Source organism: Pisolithus orientalis (genome assembly GCF_024613125.1).
Source record: "Pisolithus orientalis strain OTSU chromosome Unknown F5J12scaffold_40, whole genome shotgun sequence".
NCBI lineage: Eukaryota > Fungi > Basidiomycota > Agaricomycetes > Boletales > Pisolithaceae > Pisolithus > Pisolithus orientalis.
In genome coordinates this window covers 19,538-33,844 of record NW_026260821.1, presented here as the reverse complement: position 1 = coordinate 33,844, position 14,307 = coordinate 19,538, and the positions used below count along the sequence as shown (strand labels likewise).

Sequence of the window (14,307 nt, the reverse complement as noted above, 5' to 3'; positions counted from 1 at the left end):
CTCTTACCGTTCAGTCGTGGTCAAACCGTAAGTCGGCATCCACCAGCTGTCACTCCAAGACTCGCAGTTTATTTCAGAGCCCGCAGAAAAGCTCCGCCTCGGCAAACGCTCGGCACGTGAGTGGTAATCCCCAGTCCTCTTCCGGACTTATTCCACGTCTGCATAGGGCAAAAGTACGTTGGTGCATAAAAATTTCCTGTCTTTGAAAGCCTCTAGAATCGAAGATTTCCTCATCGATGAAGGATAATGTGGCGCAAGAATTAGAATCATCGATTTGGCAACGCAGCACGAACAAAATTGAACAAGATAGATACGCGTACAGTTGAATGTCTATCATACATATCTGAGATGCACAGTTGTTGAAACTGTACCGTTAGTGTATCTATCGCGAGTTGATAATATCCTAAACCCACTTCGACCTTACAAATCTTTACCAGATACGAGTCTCGAGGAGCAGGTCACCGTTGGCCTCCAGACCGATACAGGCCTTAAGGAAGGCATCAAGCGCATTGCGTTGCCTGCCCAAGCTGTTGACAACATCGGTACCTAGAGCAAACAAGTTAGCGGACGTGGTAAGAAAGGTGACAGCCACTATATACCTGGCTTGACCAATGGAGCTTTGCACATGTAGGAAAGGAGCGACAGAACTGGATACAAGGGAGCAAATTTGACCTGGCCCACCGACAAATCACGATACTTGATACGGGTCAAAAGCTCGGTGAGGATGGTCAGATCCAGAATCAGAGGCGTCGCCAACAAGGAATCCTATGGCCGAGATAAGCTAACAGATGAGCAGCAAGTCACTGAAGGGTCCGTACCTCGCACTCATTGAAAATGTTAATGGTCTGTCTTCCGCCGCAGAAAATCTCGGAGTAGTACTCGTCGATAGCTCTCTTCGAGTCCCCAACTGCAGGCACATATTTGATGACGACAATGTGGTCGGGGTGTTCGCCTTTAGCCCCTTTACCAGTAGCACCTGGTGCAGGGTGGCTTGTAAAGCAAGCGGTTGGCGTCTACCATATCATCCACGACGCTGCTCTTAGAGATTTCCTTGCTCTTGAACTGACGCTCCGCACTCAAGTTGTGTCCATCGTTATTACCAAGATGGTTGTAGGACGCGATGGAAAGAGGCTTGATGCCAGCATTCACAAGGAATTCAGCAAGGACAGACTTGAGTTTGGTTTGGCCCGACTTCAGGTCGTCCCCACCAATGAAAGACTTGTAACGTTCAGCAAGTTCAATGACACCAGGCACGAAGGTAGTTCTGGGGAGCACCATTGACGAACGGCTCCCCTTCGAGGATGGCAGCGACCGCGAAAAGCGTAGAAGGCGAGACTTCAGAGTGGGAAGATCGGATAGCTGCAAGGAGGATGGTCCGCTGTGTCGTTCACACCAGGAACGATGTCGCTGTACCGCTCGGTGTTGGCAGTCCAGAACACGACAACACGGTCCAGACTATTTTCTGCCTTGAAACGACGGATGTCGGACCGGATGTGTTCAAGGTGAACCTGCTTATCGGTACCGGGAATCACATTGTCAGCCCGGGCCTCTTGGTTGGCTGCAATGAAATCGGGATAGTAGATGGAAGGGAGAGGACGACCAAGAAGGGCCATATGGGGCACGACCTGGCGCTGAAGATCGTAGTCGAGCACACAGGCACGTTCCATAGCCTTGTCCATAGGCACACCGGAGATATCCCACCCACCAAGAACTAGATCATTAGGGTGCACCATAGGAAGGACGTCCGAAAGAGGAAGGTGCACTTCCTTCCCAGTGACTTGGCTCGGTACCAATGCGCACCGTAGATGCCCGAAGGACGGAACCTATATAGTTAGGTTGTTGAATACCCTCCTTGGTGTGCCACGAGATATTATGCTTGTTCGCCAAGATAGTGGCACAGAGCGTAGTGCCATTATTACCACCCATACCGATCATCATCAACCTGCACGAAAAAAAATGTTCACTGACATGCATCGTAGAACGAATGGTGATAACATACCCTGTCTTCCCAACCTTACGCTCGGTCTGGAACTCGAAAGGCTTCACAGTAGGAGTGACAGTGAACTGACCATCCGATACAACAACGTCAGCGCCGCGGTAAGAGTATTTGGCAGTGATATGATCATTTGTATAGACCGTATTCTCGGACTGAACGGTGATGTAGTTGGGACGACGGGCAGCAGTTGGGTGGACGGGGACGATAGACTCCAAGTCAGAGACAGGAGTATCGTAACCAGAAGAGTTCGCAGGAGTGATAGACATTTTGATAGAGCGGCGTTCGTCTTTGGATTATTCAATGAGCTGCAAGGAAACCAGCGGAGGAGTGTTTCGATCCTCTATGGGGGTTATGAGTGCTGCTTAGTTGGTTCGAGTACATGCAAAGAGTATGATAACTCTAGAGCACGCCGGAGGTGAAAGACACCGTAGGACAACGAAACAACGAAAGAATCGAGAGAAAACGAGTGCTGAGGTTAGAAAAACACGGCAGACTCTCTGCTTTATTTATATGTTAGAAATTCGGGGTGGTGCGCTGGCGTCGGCAACCAGGGACGAGAGATGTAGAGAAAAAAAAAAAAAAAAAGAGGGAGGTCAAATCACGAGGGATACACGTTCAACCGGGAACCCTCTCTTTAACCGCGGAAACTGTTGAGGTAAACATGTTCAATTGTCAAAAAAAATCATATCATCATACCAACTGATCCGATTCGCTCCGACATGTATCTGTTTCAAAACACGGCTGTCGAGGATAGACTTCATGTTGACCACGAAGCACGCTGAGGTGGGTACTTTGTCGTTTGAAAAAAAGCCTTCAAGCTTCAAGTACTAACAAGTTAAAGCGTGCAACACGTTATGCCACGGAGAGGCTCAACCCTAGATCCCTCAGGCCCCAGCCCTTCATATTTTACAAAATTTTGATTGGCGTTCGTCATGCGCGTCACGTTCGACGTCCATGACGAAGTAGGTATCAAAGGCGTGTCGCCCCGAAGAGCCGAAACGTGGAATCCGACCTCAGCGGAGGTAAGAAGGTCCAACTATATATGTACAAGCTAGTTGAACAATAAGCATGGGCAGAACTACCAGTCTGGCGTCATCGCGTGCGTCGATGGTTCCCATCTCCACCTCCCAGTGTCTCCTTAACGCCGGCACCACAGAGATAGGCAAGTACGTATATCTCTATCTCTAGCATTATGGGCCACCAATTGTATGTTACAGTAAGTACTAGCCTGTGAGGTGTATGAGGTCAAGTCATAATCACCCCCGAGGTCCATCATGATCTCACAGGAAGCCTACCCATGCTCAGCTGGACCGTTGCGATCACTAATAGTACATACGTAGTCGTTTTTTTGCTTTGGTCACAAATGTGTATTCAAGGTGATCCGACCGCGGGCCACTTCTGATGCCAATCCAATAGTACTCATGTAGCTTCCCCTTGCACAACCAGAACGAACTTCTCGTTCTGTCAGGAGATGGCGTACCCACGGATCCTCAGTGGATGGGGAGAGTGGTTTGACGACAGTTATGCTACTTGCGTTTGAATGGGCCATTTGGCTGGAGACCTGTCACTTCAGTAATAGCCGAGTGTCGCCACATTTGCTTGGGTTTCGCGGGGGCCCACACTCCATCTGACATATTCAAACAAATGACACCACCACTTCCAGGTGCACAGGCCATTGGGAGACAACGAAGTGACAACGATAACCCCTGACTTGAGATGCCATAGGATACCAGTTCGTTGCCGTATCATTCAATCCATTATGACAGACACCACTGGGTAGACACCCCAGAATGCAGTGTCCTTCCTGTACACATCCGAGTGTGATGAACTTACACGATGGAATATATCATTCAGTTGACGCAGAGCCTTAAGAGTTAATACAACCGACCTCGGAGCCGCAGCCATTAGCTGTGGGTAGCCCCAATACCCTCAGTTCCTCACTCATGTGCTTGAGTTGTGGAGCGGGTGTTGGGTCACTGTCCGGAGGGAAAAATGGGGGCGAGCACCACACTCGCTTACTGATGAGGCAGTGTCGACTTTGGATGGAACGGGTCAAACTACGGCGATAACATTCTATCACAATTCATTTGCCTTTTTACCCGCTACAGATCGCAGAGATGTTTCCGGCAACTCATAACCCGATTCCGAAACAGCCGCAGTAAATGTGATGAAGGCTTGGAAATCCAGGCCTGCAGGTTTTGAATGGTATAGTCCGTTAGCCCGAGTTCCCCGCAGCGACTTCCCGGTCCGAAGCCTGATCGGTAGCTTTTCACCCCGCGTAAATAGTAACTGCTATCAGCTATTATCGAGTGCCCTATTAGCTCCCCGTGGATAACGGCAGGAAGGCTATGCGGGGGAAGCCACTGGGCACCGTATGTGGATCGCAGTGGAGAGTCAGACGGGGACCTACCAGTATCGGCAGAACACGTGTTCGCAGCTCACACGTTTCCGCACCCTCTGAGTTTGTCACTTGTTATACATATATGAGAGTGGGATGGGCTGAAACAGTGCTTAGATGTGACAGGATCTAGTAGGAAATCTGTGGACGACGATGACATACCAGGCAAGAGAGTAATAGTGACGGGTGGTGGTGGTGGTGGTGTCACTTATCGAGGGTCATCATCATCGGAGACTGCGATCGGTCGATCATCCACAAATACTCCAGGCTGGCCAGTCGCCGCGAGAAGATCGACATCTCAGAAAACCAACGCTGTTACAAAGGACGGTTGCGAGAACTTTCGAATAGCAAAGTTTGTACTACCACGAGTTGGACGGCTCGGCGACGGTACGATTGCGTGTCATCTCACAAAACCCCTGGCTCATTTGAAAGATGTACTTGGTGGTGCTTACGGGAAACTATAAGAGGTGAATGATATAACTTACCGCGATGAACTTACCCTAATCGAAGAGGGTTTCCTAACGTCGTGAAAGGGGGTTATGGATTAAGCGTGGATCTCGGGAGAATGAACGTTGTTCGTCCGTTGCTTCTATTAGTGGGTCTGGTGCCATATGTGTTCAGAGAGCCTCCAAGCCGGTAAAAGTCGGTTTATTCGCACAGAAACTGGGCTGACGTAAGCGTCGACAGGTACTGCGAGGTTAAAATAACTTAACGAAATCAAGGTATGATCAGGTCTAAGTTTGACCACTCCGACAAGAAAAGAGTACCCAGGTCTGCCAAAGTGACACTGCCTCGCTCAATGTCAAGTCTAGGGAAGTGCCTGACACCGAGTGGAGAGGGTCGTGCCGAGAAAATGTGCCGCTGGAGCGTTCTGGTTCCGCGACTTCTGGATCGATGGCCTTTCCAAATTCGCCAGCTCCCGCTTCAGGCATGCCCATTAATCCTCATCGCCTTGCCATGCGCTGAGGTGCTCTGCGGTGTGGTAACGACTTGCGAAAAAAGAAAGGTGACTTGAAATTTGCAAATCAAAGGCGTAATTATAAAAGCCACTCTGCTCCTCCTTCTCCTTATAAAGAGGCAGGGCCGTCCTGCACTCTTCGTATCCCCCCTGCCAGACTTTACACAATTTTATATTTTCCTGTTCGTTACTCCCTGACCTTCATGCAGACTAGTATCAGTCTTAGTTGTTCCCCAACCCAGTCTCGCCCCAGACCTATACCTTAAACTTTCTGCTTCCTTCCGGGGCGATATATATGTCCGGGGTAACCCAAAGTGAGTGCGGCATTGCGTCCCTCTGGAACGTTATACCGAATATCCTGCAGTTTTGCCAACTATTCCAAGATGTTCAACGGCGACATCAAGGTCACGTCTCTTGCTGTCGTGTGTCCATCAGATGTACAGGATGTCAGCAAGTAAGCCATGGAACCGAATGGGTGTGATGCATCACTGACGCCATTTCATCTACAGCGTGATTCTTTTTTGCCGAAAGCATGACCTCTCGCTCTCTGTAAAGGCGGGGGGTTACGGAACGGCTGGTTGGGCCGTTTGTGGAGATATCATCATGGACCTCCTCAGGTTCAATCAGGTCGAAATCGAGGCGCCTACCGCGAGTGGAGGTTTCACCAGCATCCAAGATATGCCGCCTGCCGGGAGCACGGGGAAGGATAAGGTTGCACCACTAGTAACCGACCACGATTGGACCGGAAGACACCGGAGGGAGAACGCGAGGCAGTATACTTGTGCTTTAGCTTCTCAAAGGGTGGAGGATTTCCTCCATCAGGAAGGAGATATTTCACTGGGGTCTAGAGGCCCTGTCAACTGCATCAGTTCAAGTACCCCCTTTCCCTTTGCCAACCGAGGTGCTGCCCCGCAGGCCTTGATGGAGGGCCCGGCTCCTGATTGTAATGCTACTGTGACTTTTGTTCATCCCGCTTCGCCGATAGTATCGAGGGGTTCATGTGCTTCCCACCTGATAAAAGGAAGTTCTACAGCCCCTATCCCACCACCATCCCCCCCCGTTTCTCATCCGGAGCCTTCCTCCGTCATTGACGCTGATCCTTTTGGATATCTCGAGGAAGGGCCCGGTAATGAACCTGCTACTGTTCCGTCGACGTCTCAACTGGCTCAGTCGATACCAAACTCTCTGTTCGCTAGTCCCACGTTCCTTGACTCCTCACAGAATATTCTCAGTTATGCCACGCCCCTTTATTCTCATGCGTTCATTACATTCGGGGCAGGTATGAGACAAAAGGACGTCGATCAATTTTCCGCCGCGAATCCTTTGGAAGCCATTTCGCTCGCTGGAGGACGTGGCGCTGTACCATATTATGTCCCCTTGTGAGCTTTTGTTGGTCTACTGGATATTTCTTGGGATCTAACCTTGGTATCCCAGTGCCGCACACCCTGTGGGGTCCGCTGTCATGCTTCTTGGGGGCTTCGGTTTCCTCGGACGACTTCATGGCCTTAGTATCGACAACCTTGTGGAGGCAGAGGTAGTATTGGCTGATGGCCGGGTCGTGATTGCTAGCGAGAATGAACACCCGGGTAATCTACAGTCGTCTTGCCATTGCTATTGTCAGCCTTGTCTCATTGGTTCGTACCAGATCTTTGGTGGGCGTTGCGCGGTGCTGGTTCCGTGTTTGGCATCGTTACTCGTTACAAAGCACTCGCTTATCCTGTCCCTGTCGTGTTTGCTGGAAATTTGATCTAGTACGTCCAACCCCTATACTCTCCTTCCACACCTAACTATTCCCCATAGCCGGTTCCATCGCGCCACGGCGCCATCTCTCATCAAGCATTTCCGCGATTGCGTCAAAGGAGCTCCACGAGAATTATACTGCCAATGTCTTACTCACGGCTGGGCCTGCTGGCCTGGATTCTCTCGTCGTGGTTCAGATGTGTTATATTGGCCCAAAGGTTAAAGGGAACGAGTTCCTTCAGGCGATCTCCTCTTGGGATGGTGAACGTTGCTTGCTCAATGAGGTAGACGAGAAGACATTCCATCACCAGCAAGACAGCGTTGCTCAAGTCCTTCGAGGCAAAGGTGAGGCATTCATATCTTTCGCATGTAGCTGTTTACCTAGCACACATTTGTTTATCAGCCGGGAATAAGTGGTTTATTCGATCGACTCTGATCTGTTCGCTTCCTGACGAAATCATCAATAAGACTGTGGTACAATTCGCAGAAACTCCAGTTGGTTGCAGTAAGTTTTCGGTTTAATCAACTCTCCCCTTCACATACTCACAAAACGCATCGTTGTAGCGTGGTTGTTTGAACTCGTCCGGAGGCGCTATAACCGACACCAAGGACAGCTGCCTACCAAAGAGTCAGCGGGAAGCGGCATTCAACGTTACCGCGCTTCACCAGTGGGACATAAACTTTAAGGATCCCCGGTGTGTTACGTCCGCCGAAGAGGTCAGACTATCTCTTGCATGGATGTAATCACAAGCTGATGATAGCCGCTGGCAGTGGATTTTTGAGACGCTTGCTCCCGTCGCAATTGGCGGTCCGCTCCCAAGCGTAAGCGTTTTCCAAACTGATGACTCAGGGGGCGGTAGTCCAACCGTATTACCAGTTCCTAGGCCGCTGCGAATCTCCGAGCCGCGTCATTGCATGCTTTGGAGAGAACTGGGCGAAGCTTATTAGCGTGAAGAAAATGTACGACCCCACTAACTTCTTTAAAAATTCGTTCTGGCCTCTTAATGATAAGGGCGAACTCGTCGAGCCCAACGAACATGAACCAGAGCATATCCGGATTTGATCAGCGCATGTAACTGAAATGGTTAGTCTTTGATGTGCTCACCTGACTTTTGGTTTCTTGGATTCGTCATGTTATTATTTTGCCATGCCTGTAATGTTTTCGCCGCGATTGTTGTCATTTAATTCTGGCCTCGTTGAGATGGACGCTTGCAACCACAGTTGCACTTTACTGTCGTGTTATTGGTTTTGTAATATGTTGCTGACATGAATCACATTAAGTATAGAAAGCTTGATGGAGACAGGATAACGAACGGCGCATTTGCATAGGTATGGTTCACCAATCAGATGTGATAGGCGACTCATCCCTGTCTTGAGGAACCGGAAGGTGCATTGAGTATGTCGACGCTGCCAGAAAGAGCTGCGTTTCAACGTAGGCTTGCCTGGTGGACGATCACCACGGAGAAAGTGTCGTAGAAGTTCAGCATCCCCGGAGACATCCAGATGATGGACGGCAGTCATTTGATTTTTGGACATGAACTGATATCCGCTGTAGACACTTCACCTGCCGCATCCCACCTGGGGCCGCAAACATGAAACAACTGCAGGTAGGCTGTGTCTTCTCGCACATCGTTCCATCTTATTACGACCAAATATGCCGTCCCGCTGATACTAAGAGTTATTCCTAGCACAATTCGGCGGCGACGTGGGTGGACACGTTTTGACAGATATTGATGGTAGTCGCGGCTTGACACAAATTACGGGAGGGAAGGAATTAACCAAAGGTATGGCAGGGAGGAGCATCACCAGACTTGGGAACTTCAACATATTCGAGATTATTTGCTATGATCGGTGAACCCTTGCCCAAGAAGTATCGGATGGGGGTTGTCGAGGGGAATGTGGAGCGTGAGGCGAAGAAACAAACCGTAAGGCTCTTCTCGTGAAATGGCGCGCATGGTTCACGGCTAACAGCCAACGGAGCAAGAAAAAATTATTCGGCTGCCGTTTTCCTAGCCAATCCAATTGGCTATTCTGCAGACAGGTGCGGAACGCGTTGCGATATTCAAAGATCGATTAGACGGAACTCCAGAGGAGCAGAAGCAGATCTAAGAGACGGGGCTTCCCTCTTATATGCTCATGTTTGGCCGAACCTAAGCAACAATTACCTGGCGATGATCGGGCTAGAGTACCTGACCAAATGTCTTCGTGGAATAGTTGAGTCGAAGAATGAAACTGGATCAGGGACGTGAATAAAAAATGAACTTAAAGTTCAACCAACCCGGGCCGGGTTCATGCAATGTCCATACGCCGATTAAGGTGCAAGCCGAGGCGACAGGGCAGGTTATAGGCCATGGTGGCTTTGGCCAGACCCATCTAGGCCAACCTATGGGAGAGAGGGAATTGAGAGATCAAGTCGGAAATTCGTCCCTGACGCTCACTATCATCAGACTTGAAGGGGGGGGGGGTGGGGGGCGTTCACGTCCACGCCAACACGTCGGATAGGACGATGCACACTGGGTCTAGAAAAGAAATCGTGAATGCGACAGTGCATCTTCGTTTTCATTAGACATTCCCATCCAGAGCTGGTCAGTGTGCGAAGTACTTACATCGCTATGCTACAAAACGGCCCGCCTGCGGCTAGACTTTTTTTTTTTTTTTTGAATACTCGTTTATGGCCCTTGGAGGACCTGGCCCTTGCATGCAAGTGCGGCTAGACTAAACAAAGCGAGCCACCTGTCGATGTGTATTAGGCTGAGACCTCAACTGCCTTTGCCACTTTCTTCTGTTCACCTTGTTGCTCCCGTTGCCAACGTCTGCCTGGATCGGAGCACTAAATTATATTTTGTCCCGATAATGTGTCCTCTAAGTACATTCTGAGGTATAAGTACATGGACACTAACAAAGGGGGGCACGGTAAGCCCGAAAACAACTTGGTGATAGGCTAAACGGGAGCGGATATCGTGGAAGCGGAAGGCAATGCTGTTCACATCCCGATTAGTAAAAGTTTACATATGCAGTAACCATGAATCTCGTCAGTTGCGGGGGGAAGGTGTAGCTCAAGTGATGGCGACGATGGGAAAGATGGAAAGAGAATGACTCGGGGGAAGGAGGGTCCAGATCAATGAAGAGATGGAAATGAAAAGAAAAAAAAATCAAGATCAGAAGTTCATGTTGAGAAACATGCGGAGTCACCGTGCAACGCCTCGTCTAGTCGACAGGGACCAAGAAACTCGCCAGCGCCCAGCCCACTTCACTCCCTTCACTGTTCCCGTTCCCCTTCGCTCGCTCCCGCACAAGTAAGAGGCAATCCTCACCATCGTCCACATACAACGGCAAATCTGCATGCGTCGAGGGATGGCCGTATTCCCGCAAGACATCATACATGTCACCGTACTCAAGTGTAAAAAAAGGAAGTCCGCGATATGAGACACCAGGTGGTGGTTCGCAAGCATGGATGACACGGGTCGTGTAAAGAGCACGAGTGGTTGCGAGGGTGGGGGATGCTCGTGGTCGCGAAGTAGGGGTCGACGTTGAATGAATTGCATGATGTGCAAATTGAGCGGAGGGAGAATAGGAAGGAAGTGGTATGTCCATCGAGTAGGCAGCGAGGGAAGACGGCGCGCCTAGCGATTTGACAGAGGAGGATCGACGGCGGTGATGGGCTGGCTTGAATGGGTCTGTGATCTTACTCTTGAAACTTGGGCGGCGTTGGCTTCGCCCCCTGTCTTGCTCGTCATCATCAAACACATCACGTGAAAGCGGTGAGGGTGGATAACCTGCGTCGACGTCGGCTAAAGTTTGTGAGGTGGAGGACGCGGAGGTGCGCAAGGTAGTAATAGTTGGTGCACTCTTTCTGTGTTGGGGACCATTGGAATAACTCGCTACGAAGTTGGGTTTTAGCCGGGGTACGGGTGGTTCATCGTCCACTCTGCTATTTCTACCTGATCTACCACCATAGCCGGACGATTTTCCAGATTTCCCCGAGCGAAAAGACTCATCCGAGGGTCGCCGTTGTATTACTTGGGGTGGTGGTGTAACAGCACTGCTTCCGCTGCGGCGCTTGTCCGAGGTGGGGGTGCTGTTGGAGACATGGGAATGATGTTGACGTCGTGCTTGGGAGTTGGGAGACGACTGCACGGTAACGATCTGGGAATCGAACCCAGTCGCACTGGACCCGGACGCCGGCACACCGGCTTTTCTTGCCTGCCTCTCCCGATTGGCATCTCTGGACTTGTCTCGGGCTTCACTCCTGAAGTCACGACCTTCCTTGAGTTCCCGTTCCCGCTCCGCCCACCATTTCTCTCGCCGAGTAATCTTCAACTTAGGCAGACGCTCCTCAACCTCGCTCCACCGCTCCCACCAGACGCGTAACGTTTCCTCGGAACCACCACATCGTTCCCCATCTACACGCAGCGCATCCCACAGCTCGGCCCAACGATCCGCAATCATAACGTACAAGTTGGCTTGTTCGTCGGCGAGAATACGTACTGCAAAGGCAGTCGCTCGTTTCAGAGCAGACAGGAGCAACGGAAGCTCCGCAGCAAGCGCCGAGCGGAGCGCGAGATATGACTGCGAGGCGGTTAGCAGGGCTTGTGCAGGTCGGCGGCCCTTGGACGGTGAGAAGGGGGTGTGGAGAAGGGCAGCGTGTAAGGGAGTAAGTGCGTGCATGGCACTCAGGAGTTTTTTAGGGGGTTCAAGCATGGCCTTGAGCTCGCACAGAACTGGTATGAATCTCTCTCTTAGGCGCTCGTCAAACACATCGCAAAGCGGCGGGAGGGAGGATAGCAAACTTGTAAAAGCATCATATGCTTCTGAGCGTATCTCAGGATCTGATGTGTCGATTGCCTGTCCACTTGGTGAATCGGGTATGAGGTCTGGGTTTAGAGCGGACGGGGAAGGCGTAAGACCCAAGACAGCACCAAACGCAATGCCCCATTGACGCAGAGCAAACAATGACACTTCCATAGTATCCCGCCATTCCCTGACATCCCTTGCGAGTCTGTCAAAAAACGCGGCATATCGCTGGAGCTCAGATTCCAAGCGAGCGACTTCCACTGCTTCGGCGTTATCAATTCCAGTTTCAGCCATCTCTTTCGTTTTGGACGGGCGTAAGGTTTTCATTCGACCAAGATGGGCCGTGCCGGTCATAACCATTCCCACGCTGACACCGTTGGAACCTTTCTTGGATTTCCCATTCGTGTTTTGGAAAGCTGAATCGCCAAGGACTTCGCGAACGACCTCCCACCGTCGGCGTTCTTCATTGACGCTTCGTGCCACGTCTTCCATTTTTTGCTTGGCTTCAACAAGGGCCGCACGGTCTCCATGATTGTCAGGCGTTGCGTCAATAATAGCTCCCAAGAGAAGTGAATATTTGAGGAGCCGCTGCACGGGTTTGATGAGCAGAGAAGGCAAATCCCATGCGTGAGTCAGAGATGAGGCAAGCGTGCGAGTTTGGGAGAGATAAGCAGATAAGGCCGGAGACGGGGGAAGGGAGTTCAAGTGGGCCAAAGCAGTCGGATGACGAGTGATGTATGTTTTGTAAGGGGGCTCTAGAGACGGGATCTGCACATGGTAAGTAAAGAGGTTACCATGAACGAGATTGCAAAGACAAAATGTCACGTACTATCTCCAGGAACAAGGTGCCCACCCTATCGTCACTATTTCCGTTGTCTATGGCACCACCAATCGCCTTTTCCAGGAGACCTACAAAGCGGTCGGCAAAGACCGCAAGGTCCTCGATGTTGCCAAAGATGTGTCCGTACGTCTTCCCGTGACATGGGAGGGCCAAGCTGTGATGATGACGCTGGAAGAGTCAGATGCCGTTGAGACTGTTCGTGATGATGAGCCAGATCCTGAGCCAGATGGGAATAGCGGCGGGCTCCCAGACCCAGTTGGACTGAATGGCGGTGGTTGACCTGTGCAGAGACCATGAGACACTAAAAATGGACTAAAACTACAAAGGGATGCCTGCCTAGTGCAAGTGGGATGTGGATATCACGGATCAGAGCGAGATCAGACGCATAAGCGCGTTCTGATGACAGCAACTCAAAGAGCGCGTGCATTCGTTTGGTCATGACAGTGTGTTGACCGGAGTTGAGGGTGACAGCGTCGGCAGGGGGCGTAGGGCTAACGGAGACACCAAGTTCCTGTGCGAGAACTTCGCTGGGTGAATCCGGGTCAACGTCTGGGTCTGAATCGTCCTCGTCGCTATCACTTTGAGTAGTTCTAGAGAGATCGTCGTCGTAGTCTGGTGGCAAGGGCAACTCTTTGTCGTGGAAAGTTGTTGGGTCCGCGGCGAGCGAATCAAGGATGGCAGTGAGTGATCCCAAGCTGTGTCTCCGAAGCATCTCTTTTGAGGTGCGTAAAGATTGTACGGTGTCCATTTGGTGACCACGGGCGTCTGTGTCAAGCGGTACGTCCAAATTTATGAGCTGACTTGCCGGGGTAGGAGCCGGGGCGGTGTTTGAGGGATCCTGAAGTTCTTGGTAGCGTAAGGAGATTGGTCGAAGTGGAGAGCGAGGAGGAATGACCGGAGGATTAGCAATAGTAGGAGTGGGGCTACTATTGCAGATGTCGTTGGAGCTCAGGCTGCAATTGCCGCAGATACGAGCTGCGTCCTTCAAGTCGAGCAGGGAGTGTGGGCGTTTGTAATTTTGAGGTGAAAAGACGATGCCCACGCGGCGAGAACGAGGCGAGGAGGGTCGCTGCTTGGGTTGTGAACGATCTTCATCGGGTGCTGTTCGTTCACCACCTTTCCGTCGTTCTGCCCACTCGTTCTTGACTGCTTCAAGAAGACCCGGGCTGTGCCTTTTCTCGTTAACCTCACCCGCCGCTGCACTAGTCCCTTCACCCCCTTGGACTGAAGCGGGGGTCTTATCGCGACACGCCCACACCTCCCCGTCAACGTCCCCGATCCGCGTGTCGCCGTCATACTCGACACCCAAATTTCCGTGCATGCCAAAGCTCATAGTCGCTTATTGCCGTCGTCCAGTCGTCTCTCCGTCACCGGAAGTCGTGCTAACCGACAAAAAGCGATCGATCCCGAATGGAACGATACCCTTGAACCTGTGAACGTTGGAGTTCTCAGCCACAGAGTGCTGGTCCCTTCCTGTGCTGTAATCTTTCTAGAGTTCCGGTAGAAATGTAACCTAGACGCGCAGAGCCTAAGTTTGAACCGATCCGGATGGCGACCACGTTGAATCTGTGTAATACAGA

At 51.1% G+C, this 14,307-nt stretch overlaps 3 protein-coding genes across 3 annotated transcripts; 1 reads left to right on the top strand and 2 right to left on the bottom strand.

The window, feature by feature from the left end:
- Window positions 1-233: 233 nt before the first annotated feature.
- On the bottom strand, window positions 234-2,262 carry F5J12DRAFT_855498 (uncharacterized protein; the record flags this gene model as incomplete). Its single annotated transcript, XM_051746680.1, has 8 exons — window positions 234-546; window positions 600-765; window positions 819-990; window positions 1,064-1,264; window positions 1,287-1,359; window positions 1,394-1,766; window positions 1,801-1,942; window positions 2,000-2,262. 8 exons carry the CDS (start codon window positions 2,260-2,262, stop codon window positions 431-433), a joined length of 1,506 nt encoding a protein of 501 aa, XP_051596272.1. The 3' UTR covers window positions 234-430.
- A 3,473-nt stretch (window positions 2,263-5,735) lies between these two features.
- Window positions 5,736-8,155, top strand: F5J12DRAFT_907173 (uncharacterized protein; the record flags this gene model as incomplete). Its single annotated transcript, XM_051748889.1, is given in 9 exon segments — window positions 5,736-5,806; window positions 5,862-6,731; window positions 6,787-6,938; window positions 6,998-7,103; window positions 7,153-7,204; window positions 7,224-7,437; window positions 7,496-7,597; window positions 7,682-7,809; window positions 7,943-8,155. 9 exon segments carry the CDS (start codon window positions 5,736-5,738, stop codon window positions 8,153-8,155), a joined length of 1,908 nt encoding a protein of 635 aa, XP_051596271.1.
- A 1,671-nt stretch (window positions 8,156-9,826) lies between these two features.
- F5J12DRAFT_929303 (uncharacterized protein) lies at window positions 9,827-14,060 on the bottom strand (the record flags this gene model as incomplete). Its single annotated transcript, XM_051749487.1, has 4 exons — window positions 9,827-12,654; window positions 12,716-12,881; window positions 12,922-13,007; window positions 13,050-14,060. 4 exons carry the CDS (start codon window positions 14,058-14,060, stop codon window positions 10,300-10,302), a joined length of 3,618 nt encoding a protein of 1,205 aa, XP_051596270.1. The 3' UTR covers window positions 9,827-10,299.
- Window positions 14,061-14,307: the final 247 nt, after the last annotated feature.